Source organism: Puma concolor, chromosome D2, assembly GCF_028749965.1.
Source record: "Puma concolor isolate L17-30 chromosome D2, mPumCon1.1.hap2, whole genome shotgun sequence".
In the NCBI taxonomy this organism is placed as follows: Eukaryota; Metazoa; Chordata; class Mammalia; order Carnivora; family Felidae; genus Puma; species Puma concolor.
The window spans coordinates 31,827,713-31,845,736 of NC_141677.1; the positions used below are offsets into that span (position 1 = coordinate 31,827,713).

The window sequence follows — 18,024 nt, forward strand, 5'->3', positions numbered from 1 at the left end:
AGGAGAACACTGCTGCAGGTTCCCAAGCTCTGAGCATCCCTGAACTCCGCGTGGTTTTGCTTTCCTACCCCGGGCGAGGTCATAGCCTCTAATTCCCTTACCGAGGGCTCCCTCTGGGCCAGGTCCTGGCCTGGGTGTGGGGGGAATAGACAGCTACATATGACACCCCCCCCCCCAAGGAGCACCCAGCTGGAGAGCCACAGAACAGCCTGAGAACAGCCTCTGGCCTACATGTGCCTGATTCAGAGGCAGTAAAGCTCTGCCTTCCTGGGAGCCCAGCGTGAAGGACCCGGGGGCAAGGAGACAGTGAAACGTCTTCGTCTCTCTCTTATTTTCCTACGGAGACCCGAGCAGAGCCCCCACTCTCTGCTCTTAAGCACTGGCCACGGCAGAAAAGCCTGTACAAAGGCAGATTCTCTGGTCCCAGCAGGCTAAGGCCTTTCAGATCTCTCGTCGCAGCCTGCCCTGAGATCAGATCCCAGGTCAGGGCGAGGGGCCGCTTGGGAGGCATCTACAGTTCCAGACGTGGGGCCCGGCCTGGGCGAATCTTTTGTCCCAAACTCCAGGGGGCTCATGGCCTTGTCACCGCCTCGCCCTCCCTGGAGCCCTGGGCTTCATCCTCCCTCACACCCCAGAGGGGCTGGCACTCTTCGTGGCTTGGTTTTCTAGAGCTAGCATGGTCATTCGCGGCCCATCTCCTCATTTTACTGATGGCCCCAGAGAAGAAAGAGCGTCACTTGATGGCATATGTGAAGTCAGTGGTCAGGCCACGCCAGAGGCTGCCCCTTCTCGAGGCCATTCCAGCCACTGGGGCTTCCTCCGTCCCAGGCACAAGGCCAGTTCCCACCCCGGGAAGCCGGAAAGAACAGCTTTGTTCTCCAACAAAGAGAAACCCAGTTACCCCAGCTTGGCAGGGCTCGAAGGTCTGATTAATATAATCACAGCAACCAAACAGCAAGAGCGAAAGGTATGATTCCACGCTCATTAGCGCATCAAATGTAGGACCATTTAAGGAAGGAGCCGATGTACCTGAAAGAAAACTGATGACTTGAACAGACGTTTTCCTGTGTCTCAGGCTATGTCCGGCATGGTTAAGTGCTCCTTACTGTTAAAGAGCCTTCCTGCCCCCGCTCAACCACAGATCTCTCCTTGCCCGCCTTCATGGCCCCAACACCCTAGTGAACACTGGGGACTGGAGCCAGGGGTTGCAATGCAAACGGCACAGAGACCAAACAGGTTGTATAAACAAAGAAAGTGCCAGAGGAAAGACAAAGTGCCAGTCTACCTTCAACCTGTCAACTTTCTTTTTTTTTTAATTTTTTTTTTCCCAACATTTATTTATTTTTGGGACAGAGAGAGACAGAGCATGAACGGGGGAGGGGCAGAGAGAGAGGGAGACACAGAATCGGAAACAGGCTCCAGGCTCCGAGCCATCAGCCCAGAGCCTGACGCGGGGCTCGAACTCACGGACCGCGAGATCGTGACCTGGCTGAAGTCGGACGCTTACCCGACTGCGCCACCCAGGCACCCCCAACCTGTCAACTTTCAATAGCGAAACGGGCACAGGGAAATACTTTTGCTAGCTTAGGAAAACAACAGAGCAAGCATATTCACAGCTGGCAACAGACGGGGCCTTCGGAGATACAATAGGGAGGAGTGGGGACTGTGGCCCACTGGAGACCATGGGTCTCTTCTTAAGGAAAGCCGTCCCTCCTCAGTTCAGCTGACTGTCGCCTTGGGGGAATGAGGGTCCAGTATTCTGGATAGTCTCATTTTTCAAAGGAAGCTGGACAGCTGGCATTTTACACGAAATCTCCCCATTTTCTAACGTGAAGTCAAAATTCCTTGCAACTCTGCAGATTGTGCAAAATATGTCAGTGGCCCACATATGCCCTGAAAACCTCCAGTCTGTGTCCACTGCTCCAGATCTCTCAAGATAACTCAGTATTTAGCGAAAGCTCTGATTTTTGGCTTCACCGCAGTATTGTATGCCATATGGTAGGAGTCTGCTTTTCTAGGACATCCTATTCAGTTCCTCCTGTTTGCCCTACAGAAGTGGTTCTCAGGGCTGGCTACACACTGGAGTTGCCTGGAGCTTTCCAAACATGCCATTACTCCCAGCCTCATTCTTGGAGACTCTGGTTGAGTTGGGGTGGGGTGGGACCCAAGCATCTGTATTATTTGACATGTTCCCCCAGGAAATTCTCATGTGGCAGTGGGGTTGAGAACCACAGCTTTCTAGGCTGTGAGTCAAGATCATCCTGGAACTTTTGTGATTCTAATACTGAGAAGGAAGTCCCCGGAGGACCCTACTACCCAGCACCCTTTCCCCTGCCCTTCCTTGGGGGGGGGGGCATCGCCCCGCCGTACAATCCTGAGGCCTAGGCGCATTTCTTTTTCCTTTTTTTTTTTTTAATGTTTTAAATGTTTATTTATTTTTGAGGGAGAGAGAGAGACAGGGCACAAGTGGGGGGAGGGGCAGAGAGAGAGGAAGACACAGAATCCGAAGCAGGCTCCAGGCTCTGAGCTGTCACCCCAGAGCCCGACCCGGGGCTCGAGCTCATGGACCGCGAGATCATGACCTGAGCGGAAGTCGGACACTTGACCAACTGAGCCACCCAGGCACCCTGGCCTAGGCTCATTTCTGAACTGCTGGAAGCAGTTTTTAAGAACTCAGTCCTTACGGGGCCAGAGTGTCTCCACTGCCTTCTCTGTGGTTTGTCACATTGGAGTCATTAGACAAATTTCCCCCTGGTTTTTCTAGGTGGGTCTCAGGGGCAGCTTCCCAGCCTATTCCCCTCTCATATATCACTGGATGCTGCATTGCAAATGGTCTTAATAGCATCCCGCCCGCCAGCCAGTTTACTCCAGGGCGTACGTGGCCTTAGACCTTTGTCGCAGTCAGCTGCCCCCAAAGCCTTCTTCTATAAAAGGGCCCTTGTTTGGGACAACACGAAAGGATCGAGTTCGTGCTGAGTCTTGCAAACTGCAGTGCCAGAGAAAGGTCAGGCATCGTTAGCACTAACATCCGAGCCCCAACGCTGGAGCAGAAGCAGGCTGGCTTCTCCCCCAGGTTCCCAACTTAGTACTGATTTCCTCAGGGTTCCCCAGCATGGCCTGGTCTCAGCAGCTGTGCCAAAGACGCTGGGAAGACAACCCACCGTCCACACAGGCTTGTCCATCTGCGGTGAGACTGGTCCTGGGGAAGGGATGCACTACCTCTGGTTCCAGACACCTTCCCACGAATTCTCTTTCTGCGTCCCTTTCTCCGGGGCACTGGAAGCCCCTGGGAGAGGGGTTTCTGAGAGGGGATAACAGGATCAGAACAGCTATCTGCACGGATCTCCACCGGCCTGCTCAGCGGTCGGCCACACTGCACCCAGTGTCCGTTTTTGTTGGTTTCCGTGTGAATACCATTACCTGTCCTCCCAAGCCTATTTCTCCCGTTTTGTTTGATTGCCAGCATTTGTGTCTGTCCAGAGTCACTGCTTCACTCACCTCTTCCCTCCCCGGTCCCTTTTTCTCCCTCCCGTTCCTCCCCTCCCCTTTTCTTGGTCAAACTGTTCCCTTCGTCCAGGGAGCTTCAGGTTTGGACGGCAGGCCTGGGCCACCGGTGAGTGTCGCTTCTCCGTTACCCGTCATCCCACCCCACCCCACCCCCGGCCTGTGACCCCTCTCGTCTGTCCCTGTCCCGCTGTGGCCTCGTTTTCCCCGTGAGTCATGCCTCATCCCGCCACCAACACCAGAAAGGTACCGTCTGCACTCAGTTCAGAAACGCTTATTCGGGTCTCTCGGCCAAAGACGGATTGGCCTTCGTCTGAATTCCCCCGGCCATCGTGTGAACCCAGGGTCCTCAAATCTGAATTTCCTGACTGCCGGGCACGGGGTGGAAGTCTGCTCCAGCGGCATAGACTCTGTTTCTCGCGGAGGGCCGAGTGCAGCCTGGGAGCCCAGCCCCAGGGGTCGGGACCCTGACTTACGCCCACCAAACACAACAGTGTCTGTATGTGCCTGTCATGCCGTGTTGTCTTCATGCTGTGAGCTCTGTCCATCTCCTGTCTGCCCACAAGGGCTTCCTAGTCCTGTGCAGCCCCTGTGGAGTGTCCTGGGGTGAGGACAGGTGTAGCATCTAGGATCACGTGGGACGGTCCCAGCTCAGTGTTCGGCAGGCATGTTATAGCCACTTCCTGTGGTGCCGCAGCGGCCCCGCGATTCAACAGGGGGCTTATGCAGAGCAAGTCAGGAACATTCGGGTCCCCTCTTCATTCTTTTCTGATTCCAGAAAACAGGCATCACTACTCATGACTAGAAAGCGCCTGGCCCTTCTTCTCGTGACAAACAGCTGAAGCATCAGAAAAAGAGTCTCTCCTCTCCTCTCCACCTGCCAGGCCCCTCCCAGAGCACCCCGGGAGGTCTTTAGGGAAGTGGCTTTCCCACTGAAGCCTGTCACCTTCCCAGGGTATAGGGATCACTGACCACCGAGGGCCAGGAGGCTGAACTTCCCTGCCCGGGAGCCGTCACCAGAGCTGTGGGTACGCCCAGCCCCTTCCAGCCAGGGAGTCCCCGCCCTGCCTTTGCGGGACACTTGTGAGGCCACGGCTGCATGGTCTGCCTAGAAGTCGAGGTTCTAATGAGCTGGCTGGAATGGCCCTCAGGGGAAAGCGAGTTTGCAGGCTTTCATTTGTGGAGGTGCAGGATATCCACTTGGGGTACAGGCCGATGTCAAAAGCACAAAGGCAACAGTGGGCCTTCTCGGGGCCCTGGAGGTGGACCTCACAGCTGGTGCAGTGGGAGCCCAGAGCTTCGAGAAGGAGCCGCAGAGCCTCGTCCTAGTGCACGTGTCCTCACCAAGCGGAGGCGGTGACGTGGCTCAGCCGAGACCACGGCCCTTCCAGAGCCCCCCTCCACCATGCGGTTACGGAGGCGACACTATACCTGCTCCCATACGGAGACTAGACCTCTTTTCCAGGCATCATTCCGGCTTCGCTCCTCCCCAGTCCCTCCCTTTTCATCCTCCTCACACCTAGCGCACCTTCCCCAGGTGGCCCGTCAGGCGAGGGGGATGATCTGTGGCTGGAATCAGAGAAAGCAAAACCGTCCTCACGACGCGCTCCGTTCTTCCTGGACGGACGGGGGAGCAGTGCAAATTCAGAGATGCTGTCCCCTTTGGGCCCCAGGTTTTATTTTCCCTCATTAAATCAATATCACAACCTTAAAGGAAAAGTTTTATGGGGCAAATAACCCTGCCCAGCCAATACTGACATTTATTGGTGCCGAATGCGTGACATACATTCAACCGTTTTAATGGGCAGGGGCCTCAAAAGCAGATACTCGTATCATCATCCCCATTTCACAGGGAAGAAAACGGACCCTCAGAGAGCCCGAGAAACGTCTCCAATATCGCAGAGCTGAAAGGCCTGAGAGGCTTGACTTGAAGCAGGCCAGGGACCCCGGAGTGCCGTTCTGAGCCTGATCGGGGCCCCTTCATTTTTGAGGCGCCCTTGTGCCACCTGCCCAGTCCTCCCCCCGTAGTTGCAAAGGGGGCACCGAGAACGTCTTAGCGCTCTTTTTCTTTTCCGCGTGAGGTCAGTCAGCGTTTCCCCAATGGCTCGTGCCCCAGAAAGCCGCGCACAGGCCAGCCCCTCGTCCTCAAGTCCTTGTCTGAGCAGGAAATCTAAACACCGAGGCCGAGCAACAGGAAAGCTCTGAGATGCACACTTCGTCCAGTCCGGGTGGAAACTGGCGAAGATAATTGTGTCACGGCCAGCCCCGCCCCCACCCCCCGGCAGCCCCGATTCGGGAGCCAGCAGGGCACATCTCCCGGCCAGGCCAGCGCTGGCACCCGTCCGAGGCACACTGCTTCACTGTCCGGTGCAGCCTGCCCCGCGGGGCCTGGGAGCGGGTGCAGAGGCCCGGCCGGAGGCGGGAGGCCGGGGCGGTGGGGCGGGTGGGCTAAGCGGTGGCTGAACGACCCTCCCGCGCCTGCCTCTGTGTGTGCGTCTGCATCGGTCTCTGTGGCATGAAGCGCCTCCCGCTGCATGTGGAGCTGCGACGGCAAGCAGGTGCCAGCCCGCGCCCCCACCCTGGGGATGGCACCCACCCCTCCCAAGCGCTTCAGGGAGCAAACTAAGCAACAGTTCTACCGTTTTCAGCCTTGGCAAGCTTGGTGGTGAAGCGAAAGGGTTTCCCCCCTCAAATCTGGCTCTGAGGCAGGGGGACGCCTCTCTCCCCGAGGCCCCCCACCCAAACAGGAACCCGCCCCAGTCGAATGACTGCCCTGAACGAGCCTGGCCTCGCCAACCCTGAAAATGGGCCTCTGGACCTTGCTCATCTCCAGCGCCGGGCGGGGCTCCCGGGGCTCCCCCTGGCACCGGCCCCCTCACGTCTGCTTTCTTTCGCCTCCCCAGGGTACTCCAGGACCAGTCGGAGTTCCAGGCCCAGCGGGACCAAAGGGCGAGAGGGTGAGCGCTCGGGAACCCTGCACACCAGGGGGGTGGTCTGCACACCAGGGGCAGCGAGTGTGAACACCAGGAGGGGGCCAGCGCCCCGGCCCGGGCTCAGCCGCGGGTCCTTAGCCCCCACCCATTCCTCCTGGAGCAGCCGGTACCTCCTTGTCCTCTCCCAGTGACCTTCACAGCAGCCCGTGGGGGAGCCGGCCGGCCTGGGTTGCTCACTTTATAGCTGTGAGCGGACAGACGGACAGCTTCCCGTGCTAGGCTCCTAGTCACCTGGCATTAGTCACAGGCTCAGTCTGGCAAGGTCCCCGGTGCTGCTGGGACCAGACACACCTAAACCCTGTATGATTGAGGAAGACAGCATAGAACGGAGTGCCAGGTGGCATAAGAAAATCCTGGCAGTCAGGAAGACGGGCGTCAGGCCAGCTCCCACAGTCACGTCTCCCAGCCGCAGCCGGAGGAGTGGGCATGTGCGGTGCCAGTGGGGGGCTCGGCTCAGGGGACGAGGAGGGCTGCCCGTCCCGTCCGTCAGCTCTTCCCCAACCAGGCCCGCGTAGGGCGGGTCACCGGAGAGCCGCTGGGACACTAGACTTCCTCCCTAGGTCACAGGCTTCCCTGAGATCACAGCCACTTTGGGAACCAGGATGGCTGCTCTCAGAGGGGACAGTTGTGGCTTCAAAGAAGAAATCAAAGCTCTTTGCCTCTTCCCCACCTTCGCTGTCCATGCTCATGTCCTGCTTCTTGTTCCCCTCCCCGGCTTCTGCTTGAGGGCCAGCAACTACCTTCAGGACAGTGTCCGGTCTTTCCAGAGGGCCTCGGGGGATGGACTCTGCTGGAGGGAGGGAGGTGCCGAGGCACAGTCCACACCAGTCAAGCCCTCCGCTCAGCCCTTGCTTTGCAGTGACGGCTCTTTGAGGGGACTGGAGAGGTTTCCTGGGTTTCACACAAAAACAGAAAACGGTTGATGGAAGGTTGTTGCCCCGTCAGGGAGGGCTCATGGGTTTCTCTCTCCTGTTTCAGGGCAGCAAAGGCGACCTTGGGATGACAGGACCATCAGGAGCGGCTGGGCTTCCTGTAAGTGTCGCGGGACGGGAAGTTTCTCTCCGCCCGTCCCTACCCCCAACAGAGCCATCGTCACAACAGAAAACCCAGAGCCCGGAGCAGACATCCAGAGCTAAGCCAGAACGCTGATTTCTGTGACAGAGGAGGCTGCCAACAGCCAACTGGCCGTGGAACTTCCCTGCCGGGCACTGCTCGAGGCAGTGCTTGGGACGCGTGGCCCCTGTTGGGCCTCAGGTCCTCAGGCATGAGGCAAACGCATACGAGCCCCTCCTGCTGCAAGCCTCTGTGTTCCGTGCAGTGGGGGCCTCACAGACGAATGTGTCAGCGGCCCCTGCCGTCGAGGAGGGGCAGAATCAAATCCACAACATCGTAATGCCAGAGGGAGAGGTTTCATGAGAGGGGCGACTCTCCCAAGAGACAGCCTTCCCAATTACGGCAGATTTTCCCGTTGGGTTGTTCTAAAAGTTGGTCGCCCAAGAGAGCCAGGACCTTTGTTTCCCACCCACTGGAAGGTGGGAGGTGGTACCTCTGTTCACCAGTTCCATGCCCAGGCAGCTTTGCTCGGGCTAACCCTGGCCGGTCCTTGCCTTGTGCCGTTCCCCTAGCTAAAGACAATGGAGAACAGCCTGTGCCTTGAAAAGACGGTATGAGCAGCTTTGGGGTCATTTCTCTAGCAAGAGCCTGGCGGGAGAGCCATGCAAACACCTCTTCTGCCAGGAGAGTTCTCTGTGTCCAGGCCGTGTCCTCAGCACCTGGCACTCATTAGCACGAGTGAGCTAGAAGAATAGAGCCGCCGGCCCGGGGCTCGGCTGCAGCGAGAGAAAACCAGGACCGTGTTCTTGGCTTTGCCCATCACTCATTATTTGTCTCTAGGTCAAGCCCCTTTGTCCCCCTTCTGTAAAATGGGGATAATGAAGCCTGTCTCTGATGAATCAGACATCAGTGAAGACCTTTATGATCCTGGAAGGAAGGACGGGATGGCCATCCTGCCTTTTCTCATTAACGCATCTTCGTTTGTGCGATTTATTACAGGGTTTACATGGACCACCCGGGGACAAAGGAAACCGGGTGAGTCTGAGCCTTTGCACTCTGGCTCTGCTTACTAATGTCTTCATGATGTGGTGGAATGATCAATTGGGGATTCCTGACCCAAACATGGGCAGATACAGTTTTTCCTGGCAAATCATCCTGAATTAAAAGGCTTTATAGCGAGGGGCTCACTGTGTAGCACGCAGGCAGCCTGAGGCCTAATCCTGAAATAGAAGCATGGATTTTTTCCACAAGACAAGGGGAGACTGAATCCCAGGGTGGCCATCAGATTAGCATTGCCATCCAGCAACGGGAGTCACGTGCCCAGCTCTCCCTAGGGTGCCCTGATAACGGACCCCTAAATGGTATTTTCTGAAACTTAGTTTCGCCAGGCGTCCCAGGCCACTGGTGAGAAAGAAATAAATTCCAGTTCCAAGCACAAGCAGACAGCTGTTGTAAGCAGCCAACCCTTTAAAACATCATCACAGCCATTATTTCTCTTGGAAAAAGTCAGCAGGACCATGAAATGAATTGCACCTCCCGAGGTCCTTTGCTGTCCCTTTGGTTTCTGCCGTCATCAGCAGGACACAATTACTGAATGTCCACAGCACCCATGGCCATATGATCGTACACGGTGGATGACACAAGACGCCTCTGGGCCCAGCAGGGACCATTTAACTACATCCGACCGAGAGATGGCCACCGGGTCCCTTCATAGAACGTCTCATCTGCTGTTTCCTCCCAGTGGTTCTCGGAGTGTGGCACACAGCTCTTAGAGGCCCAAGCGCATCTTCTAGTGGGTCATAATATCCAAGGGTCTTAGAGGTAGACGAGAATGAGTGGGGGAACGGATGGAGAACAGGCCAGAATCACGACAAAATATACTGAGCTCACGCAGACAGAGGCACAGCAGATAGCTTTCAAACGCTGGTCTTCTGGCTGATCTTCGAGCACTGATAACCGTGTTCATGGCTAGAAAGTGCCAGAATCTGTATGCTTATATCTTGCTTATATCTTATATCCTGTCATTTCAACTCAAGGTGTATTTACTGAACTCCTTCTATCCCTAAATTGTCCTTTCTGGCAGCGGGTCAAAAGCAACTCAATTTGTTCTGTGGCCTCTATAAGTAAGAGGAAGCAGCCAGAGGGACCCCTACCAAACTGTCCGCGGGAAACCAAGTCTAGAAATCACCAGAAGAAACAGACCTACTTCCAGAAATGTGCTGGCTGTTCAGGCAGGCTGGGAAGCCCACCTTCCTGACTGTGACCACCAAAAAAAAATTGATCATTCCACCTCTTAGCTGGCACACTAATTCCCTTTCTAATTTATTTCTACAGTGCTCTGGTTGTCTTTGCCATACTCAATTAATACTTTTTGAACGATTTCTTAAGACTTTTCCAGTTGGCTTGAGGCAGTGAGCCATTTGGAGGCTGCAAAGCCAGTCCTCCGGTGGCAGTGATCGTGTTGCCCTAGACGTGGAGACAGGCAGAAAGATGCCCTTGTCCCAGCTGGAGGGGTGGCAGGAGGCTGGAGGTGCTGATGTCAGGGACTGGGGTTGCTGAATGCGCCAGTGAGGTCCCAGGAATCCACGGGAGAATATTTCTTCTCCACGACTCCTTCCTAGCTAAAAGTTTTACACACTTTCCCCTGCCCCACCCGTAAATTAGCAATATGCCACTTAGTAAAAGTCAAGTCCGGCAAACGGTCAAGTTGCACAAACCCGCTTTCGAGCATACTGTACAGGACAACTGACTTATTCCGAAGAGCGGGTCTCTGAATCAAGGAACAGCTTGTGTCCTCTATTCAAGAGATCTGACTCTCGGGATGCCAGAATGTGCTGGAAGAGCTCCCCCTACATCTCACCTCCTCAGACAGACCTCTTTCTACCCCAGACCCTAATGGACCTTTGGGGAGAGATGTAGAGGCTTGGTGATAAAGCCTTCAAAGCAAAGGAAGTTCCAAGCACAGTCAATGCTTTGCCATGGACAGTTTTTTTCCCTTAGGCTTGCAGCTCAGAGTATTGACACTTCGGTCAAGGGAAAAGCCCAGAGGGGCTTAGATGACATTCTAGTTAGAAGCCCCACTGTTGCTCATGAAGGTGAAGCTGCAGGTGTTCCAAGCCCCGCCCCCCCCCCACCCCCGTAGGAGAGGGTGGCTACCTGAGGTAGCTCTCAGACTTCGCCACACATCATGCCTGGGCCTCCGAGAGGCCCCCGGTCGCTGCACCGCAAGCCTGTTGCTCTGACTTACGGTGAACCAAGGCGCCATCTTAAAACTAGGCTTGCCTGTGTCCCACCAGGCAACGGCCTTGGAGCCTCTTTCCTGTTCGTGGAAGGAAGAAGGTCCTCGCAGTAGCCGGCAAGGCCCAGAGCCCCAAACAGGCACTTTCCTAAGGGGGACGGACACAAAGGGCAACGGAAAGAATGTTCTGTCCTTGTCGCAAGAGACGGTACTCTTCTCGGCCTTTAGCGGCCTCGTGCACTGGGCCCAGGAGCCACGTTTAGGATGAAAAAGGTGGCACGAATTTGGCAATCTGGCGTCAGGAAAATTGGGTGCCGCGGTGGGACTGCCTGCCAGCCAGCCAGCCGGAAGGTCTGCGTGCACGCGGGGAGGCAGCGGTCACTGCGGGACGCGCCGTCTGGGTGTGCATGTGCTTGTGCGTGCGAGCGGCCTGCTCCCCCAGGTCCCCTTGCCTCCTTACCTCTCCTTCCTCCATTATCTCTTTTGGCCCGGGCTGGACACTTCCTTCCTTCACTCCTTCAGTATCTCTCCCCCCCGCCCAACATGTCCACCCCATTACCATAACCCCATACCCTTCATCCTTTTCTTTCCACTCTCCCAGCTGCAATTTATTTCTTCTCAGGTCAATTCATGCATCCCTATATTTTACAGAAACCTCTGCTCCTCGACTTTAACTTGCCCTTTCCCCATCTAGAACCCCCTCTTTGCCAGGGCCTCTTTTTGTCACTCTTTGGGGGTGGGAGGCAGGGGAAATGTAGGTAAAGCTGGCACTCTACTATCTCCAGAGGGCCTCCACTGTAAAGCCATTTCCTGGGCCCTTAGAACATGGCGCCCGTGGTGCAAGCTGCCCACCTGGAAAGTCAGGACCACCGCCGACCCTCTGTTGCCCAGAGGCGAGTCATCAGGGACCTGGAACCCCACCCCCGCCAACCCCTCAGGAGCTTTGCCCACCCTCTGAACATGGGAAGCTGTGTTTACTTTTACACTGACCTGACCCAAGGTGAATAAGGGACCACATTGCTGAGAAAGTTGACCGTGGGCTTCCCATCCAAGCAGCCGGTGGTTTTGCTTGTCCACTGCTCGGGGACAGTTCACGCCATCATGTTCTCACTGGTGGGCATAGCTCAGGGCCAACACAGTCACACCTAATGCGCATATACATGTTCCCTCCTAAACACAGCATTTTCCAAGTGAGTATTTGCACTTCAGAAAACTCACTCAGACCAGTGCACTGGCCATCACAGGGAACCCCTGGAATCAAGAAATGGGCGGACTTCCCAAAGATTCGGGGAAACATAAAAACTATTCTCGTCCTTTGCCTCCCTCCGAGGAACCTTGCAGCCCTCCACTGCAGGAACACAGTAGACGTGACAGGATGGTGTCCGGAGCCTCGGCTCCAATACTGGCCAACAAGAAGTAACAATTGTCATTGGCATCATTGTGCGGCAACTCTCACCGGCTGAGCGCGTGCCATGTGTCAGTATTAAGCACTTACCGTGCACAAAGACATCACACCAAAGTTTTGAAGCAGGTCATGTTATCCATGTTCTACAGGCTCAGAGAGGTTGAGTAACTTCCCCAAGACACGTTGCTAGTAATAAGCAGAACGCGCTCTGGCTCCAAGCCTTTGCTCTGATCCCGCGCTGCCCGCCTTCAAGGTCTTATCCGCCTCGGGGAGCACAGTGGAAGCCCCCAGGCATTACGCCATCGGCCTTCTGCGGCTGAGGAGACCCGTTCCCACGAAGGCTCCCCACGGGCACACTCGGCCCCTTTGTCAGGAAACCCAACATGTGAAAATCCAAACTCAAAGTCATTAAAGAACTCCCCATTGCCCCTTTTTAAATGGAGAGTGATCCTGACGCATACAAAGTGGGGTTCAATTTTAGAAAGAGGATGCTTAGGGAAGTTTTGCAGAAACAAATGAGCTCCTTGAACCAACCTGTCAATATACAAATATACAAATAGCTGCCTATGATCCGGCCCAGGACGGGCCAGAGACGCACGTACAATGAGAGGACCTCACAGAACCAGGAGCCACCATGAGCCCTGGACACACACGTACACATGGACGCTTGTACGCTCATGTGCAAGCACACAATCGTACATGCACACACGTGTACACGCATGCCCAAGCACATCTTCACACGCTCACACACACGCATGTGCACACACACACACACAAACACACACACATACCCCAGGGTTCTGGATAAAATCATCTTGCCTCCTAATAGAATATCAAAGGGATGAAAACCAATTGGGACAAAAGTTGCCATGTCAAAGCCTTTCAAAAATGGACCCTCGAAGAGAAGGAAGTGGGTCCTCTGTTCATCACAGACCGCTCTGGGCTTGGTGTTAGCAACGCTGGCCACAGGTAGATTCCATCGACACTCCCCTCCACCTCCAGCTTTGAGCCCCACTGCTCCCTGTCCCCGGGCCTCAGTTTCCTTCCCTGCCCCCTGCCCACCTGCCTGAACCAAAGTCTCCAGTTTCTAGAGGAGTAAGGATGGGTGCTGGCCTCAAATCCTACTGGGAAGAAGATCCTAATGAAGAGACGGTATTTTCCCTCTTTGATTTTTCTTTTTTTCTTTTTCTGTTTCTAACCTTAACACGGGAACGATCCTAAAGTTTTGATGTTATTTTTTTCTCTCGGACTAAACCATTATTTACAGGGGGAGAGGGGGAAGAAAGGCTCTAGAGGGCCTAAAGGGGATAAGGGAGACCAAGGAGCGCCTGGATTAGACGCCCCCTGCCCGTTGGTATGTCTTCTTTTATCACTTGCATTGTTCTGGTGTGTTCCTTGAGGTTTGCCAAGTTTGAAACCAAGAAGGCAAATATCCGCTCACTCGGCCAGGGAAACTCTGCCTGCTGTTGGCGTTGCCTTCAAACCACAGCTGCAGTCATTCTGGTTGAACCCCTTTCCTTCAAAGCTGTAGAACAGTGGACATGTGCAAATGAGAACCCGCTCCCGAGGAAAGGGATTTGGGGAGCAGGCCTTGGCCGCGAGCTCCAGCATGGCTTTGGAAGCCGCTGTAGCGTTTGTGAGCCCCTCGTTTGCCTTCTTCGTTTCACGGCCCCCTCTGTGGCCAGCAGTTCAAGCTGTTTTGGGATCCTCTGTCAGGATGCAGGAGACCGCCCGGGTTCATGTCCCCCGGGGGCCATCTATACCCCAGACTGGGTAGAACAAGGCCGGAGAAAGGGGGCTCTTAATATACAGCCTCCCGATGCCCACTAGCCATCCAGCTAAAACCGGTAGGGAAGCACCCCCAGACAGGCTTCTGAGGGCTGATTTGTGGCACGTCGGCCGGGCTTCTCAAGTGCCTTCACAATCCATGGCTCTGAAAACGATGCTACGCTACCTTTGAAGTTCATCTGCGCTGTTTCCAATTCAGTCTTCAGACGGGGAGGGGGCTGGTCGTACATGTGCCACGGCTCAGCTCTTGTGGCAGCCAAAGAGAGCGCAGAGGTTGAATCTGGGACAGGAGGATCAACGGGGATTTGGGCCCTGCTCGTAGATGCCTCAAGGCCCTGCATCCTGGCTGGGGTAAGACTTGGGCCTCTCCACTCCACAGTCGGAGCTGGCCGGCCTCAACCTAAATAATCATCGTGGTTGGTTTTGTGAACAGGGACACCGAGGTTTTAAAGGAGAGAAAGGGGAGCCGGGGTTACCAGGGCTGGACGGACTGGATGCCCCGTGCCCATTGGTATGGCATCACCCTCCCTCGCCTGCGTGGCCGACTCAGGCTTCCCCACGTGTGTGGTTCTTGCCCGCATGCCTCTCCAGCCGCCCTCCTCACGCCTCCTGCCCACTCGGTCTCCACTTCCTGCCCCTTCTCTCTGTAGACGCTAAGGGTCACCCTGCCCTGGCTGGTCCCCAGGGCCTCCAAGCATGCCCCCTGGAGCACGCAAAGCTTGCCAGATGTTTTCTCGGCTTCTTCCTCCAGCTGCTGCAAAAGCACATCCCCTTAATGTGAGCCATCCCGCGTCCGACCCTCCCTTCCTAGGGGCTTCTAGGCAAACCTGCCCCCAGAAAGTCAGGAAGGTGAGATCCTCTGGACAGGTTCTTGGCAACTGTGACTTCTCTTCCTTCACACACTGCGGTTGGTTCAGCAAGCATCAGCTGAGCCCCAGGCGGAACATTTGAATGGGAGGCCTGAGCCAGTCCCACACCCGTTCCAGTTCCGCCATCTTGTGATGTGGCCGGGGACAGACGGGCATGCTCATAAACGTGGGTAGACTGAGAAGTTCTAGAACTGAGGTAGAAGAGGGGGCCACTCTTCCCGTTCTTCCAGGCTGGCTCTGGGGTCGTTACCCCGGTGCTACCACCAGAACTAAAGGATGGTCCAAGGTCAGGATTTTAGATACTGAACGAGTCATCCTTTTTGCTTCAACCCGGGGAGACACTACAAGACCCTCGCTTGGCTTCCCTCCCTTTCATCTGCAGATGACCCACCACCGGCAAGTCTGGAAGAGAATGGAAAGGTCGAGAATGTAGTTGAGGAAGAGAAGAGGGGAGACAGGGAGGCTCTTAGGAACCCTCCCCACGCATGTGCTGGCCGAGTGGCCACAGTGCTGCTCACACCTGGCTCAGGGTCTGTCGGGCAGGGACGTCCTAGCCCCATAGCCACCCTTTCACCTCGCTGCAAGGGAGAAATGGACGGCACCTCACTCCAAGGCAATTGGCTTAGAAGGTTCCCGCCCTCCTAAACTTCCCCAGGAGGTCTAGAGTGCACGTAACTATTTTCATACAAGTAAGAGATGAGGACTCCAGGTCCCACGTCTCACCCCGGGGTCACACGAGAATTATCTCTGAAGAGAAGAGAAAAAGTTGTAGGAAAATACGTTGTGTGCCCCTGAGAAGTGACCACGGAGCCCCGTGAACGGACTTTTTAGGACCAGTATAGACAACAAAAGAAGACTGCAGGGTAGCATGCTCCCCCTTCCCCCCACCCCTCTGCTGAAGCCCCTGCTCACCGCCCCCACCTCCCCACCGCCTGGCCTGATGACCCCCGAGCACGCAGCCATAGGACCCCCGGTCCCCCCAGAGCACCTCCACTAATCACCGGCCAGGTCTCCTCTCGGCCACGTGCCTTCCGTGGCCTGAGTACCTTGAGTTCCGCTGGCCCGCGCCACCCTGCTCCTCTCTCACACGCTCCCTCCGCCTGCCCCACTCTCCTCTGTCGCCCTGCCACCATCACGTGCCAATGGGAATGCCGCCGTGGCCCCGCGGAGGCTCCTCTCCCTTCCAGAGTCCATGTGAAGTGTCGCACCACGGCGGGCTGGGGAAGGGGGCAGGTCTCCATGAAGCCCTGGAATGCACCACCTCCCCCTGCAGACCCTCCCTGACCCAGAGGGGACAATGAAGGGCATCTTTATTTGGTCCTTAATGCAAAGTGGCATTTTCTGCAATAACATCCCATACCGATGTGTCCTTTGTCTATGAATCCCGCTGGGGAAGTGTACATATCTTCCCTTTCTTGTTTCTCGTCGTGGCTCTTTTCCCGTCCCCTGCCCTGTGTCGTTGTGGACATGGGGGCAGGGGGAGCTATCTCAGTTTGAGATAACTAGGCTTCTTCTGCCCTCCGCGGCGGGCCGGCTGCCTGCTACCTGCCAGGCCAGAGGTTTAGGCACCTGTCGTGGTGGATGAAATCGATCTGCGGCACAGAGGGCTCCCATTCAACCACCTCTGGGCTAACCGCTTGCTCCAGTCATCTGAAACCCTGCGTCCATCCTTCTGTGCCCTGGAGCGTGGAATTCTAGGATCTGGGCTGCAATTCTAGACCAGATCTAGGCCCCGGTTCAGCCTCACACTCCCACCTTGTCTCACAGTTTCCAGATTCCCCCCAGGGTATGCCAGAGGGGGCCAGGACATCAGGGCCCGAGAAGCCTCAGGACGTCCTGGGGCTACAGGTGCTCTGTGGGTGCCACCGGCAAAGGGGACAGACGGGGCACGGTTGATCCCCATCCTCCACTTCATCTCCGCCCCCGGCCCCAAATTCCCAGTAATGGCTGAGGCTGAGCCCGAGGACAGCGTCACCCTGCTGAAGGCACCTCGAGACCATGTTGCGATTCCCGTGAGGTTGCTTGCCTCTTTGCACCCCGCCCTCCTCCTTATTGATTAACAGATGGGAACCGCCTAGATCTCTTCCTCCTGCTGCTCAGGAAGGGAGGAAACTAAGATCATAGGAGAGCTGGGGACACCTTAGTGATCACCTCATACAACCGCACCTTCCCCAGGTTTCGCAGAGGACGAAACAGGCCTCCAAGCGCTGAATGACTGAGCTGTGAGCACCTAGCATTCAGTACAGCCAGAGCAGAGACCTGCGCGGCTGAGGGCTGTTCCTAACAGGACACTCAGGTCACCGCTGCTCGCTGACCCCACAGGCTAGGGCAGCCCCCCCCCCCTTGGCCTTGCACGGTGACTGCGTGTGACCCTAGTCAGTGGGAAGTCCGGCTTGCCTCCCACCCATTTCGGAGGCTCTGCCCTGAAGCAGAGGAGAGGGATAGACAAGAGGCGGGCTGCCACAGTGTTTGTGGCCCTTGCTCCCCTGTCCTGCCTGCTCGCCGGGCTGTCCCAGAGTCTGAGCCACCTGCCTTCCTTCCTCCCCGCAGGGCGAAGATGGCTTACCAGTCCAGGGCTGTTGGAACAAGGTAAGGCCGCCCGGTGGTTTGCGGTGCCTCGGGGGACACAGGGGTCCTTGGGGCTCCATTCCCATGTGACATCATGCACGCACACTTTCCACGCTGGGCCTTTCTGCAGATGAGGCCGCAAGGCATGGGTCGAGAAAGGAATGATCCCAAAGGCAGGGTGCCCATTAAACATCCCATTCACTGCACGCACTTAGAGAACCTTCAAAAATGTTTTTTGAGGCATCCGCGGACCCCAGCGTACGGCGGGTCCATGTAGCCCCACAGCCGATCTCTTCATGCTTCGTGTGGTTAATTTCTACAGCACCTTTCCTCCGAGGACTACTAGACCTTGGGGTTTTTTGTTTTGGGTTTTTGTTTTTGTTTTGTTGTGTTTTAGAGAGAGAGAGAGACAAAGAGAAAGGGAGGGCATGAACGGGGAAAGGGACAGAGAGAGGGTCTCCACACTCAGGGTGATCCCACAACCCTGGGATCTTTGTGAGCTGAGCTGAAATCAAAAGTTGGACGCTTAACCGACTGAGCCACCCAGGGCGCCCCTAGACCGTGTTTCAAAATTAGTTATCGGCACCTATTCTCGCAGCGTTCACG

At 55.9% G+C, this 18,024-nt stretch overlaps 1 protein-coding gene across 1 annotated transcript in view; it reads left to right on the forward strand.

Annotated features, from left to right (window-relative positions):
* The window catches only part of COL13A1 (collagen type XIII alpha 1 chain), an 80,086-nt gene that overhangs the window by 60,295 nt on the left and 1,767 nt on the right, over positions 1 to 18,024 (forward strand). The window contains exons 32-37 of the mRNA XM_086679884.1: positions 3,578 to 3,613; positions 6,408 to 6,461; positions 7,476 to 7,529; positions 8,550 to 8,585; positions 14,415 to 14,492; positions 17,401 to 17,439. Coding sequence (XP_086536010.1) covers positions 3,578 to 3,613; positions 6,408 to 6,461; positions 7,476 to 7,529; positions 8,550 to 8,585; positions 14,415 to 14,492; positions 17,401 to 17,439 — 297 coding nt within the window. The remainder of the gene's footprint in view (positions 1 to 3,577; positions 3,614 to 6,407; positions 6,462 to 7,475; positions 7,530 to 8,549; positions 8,586 to 14,414; positions 14,493 to 17,400; positions 17,440 to 18,024) is intronic.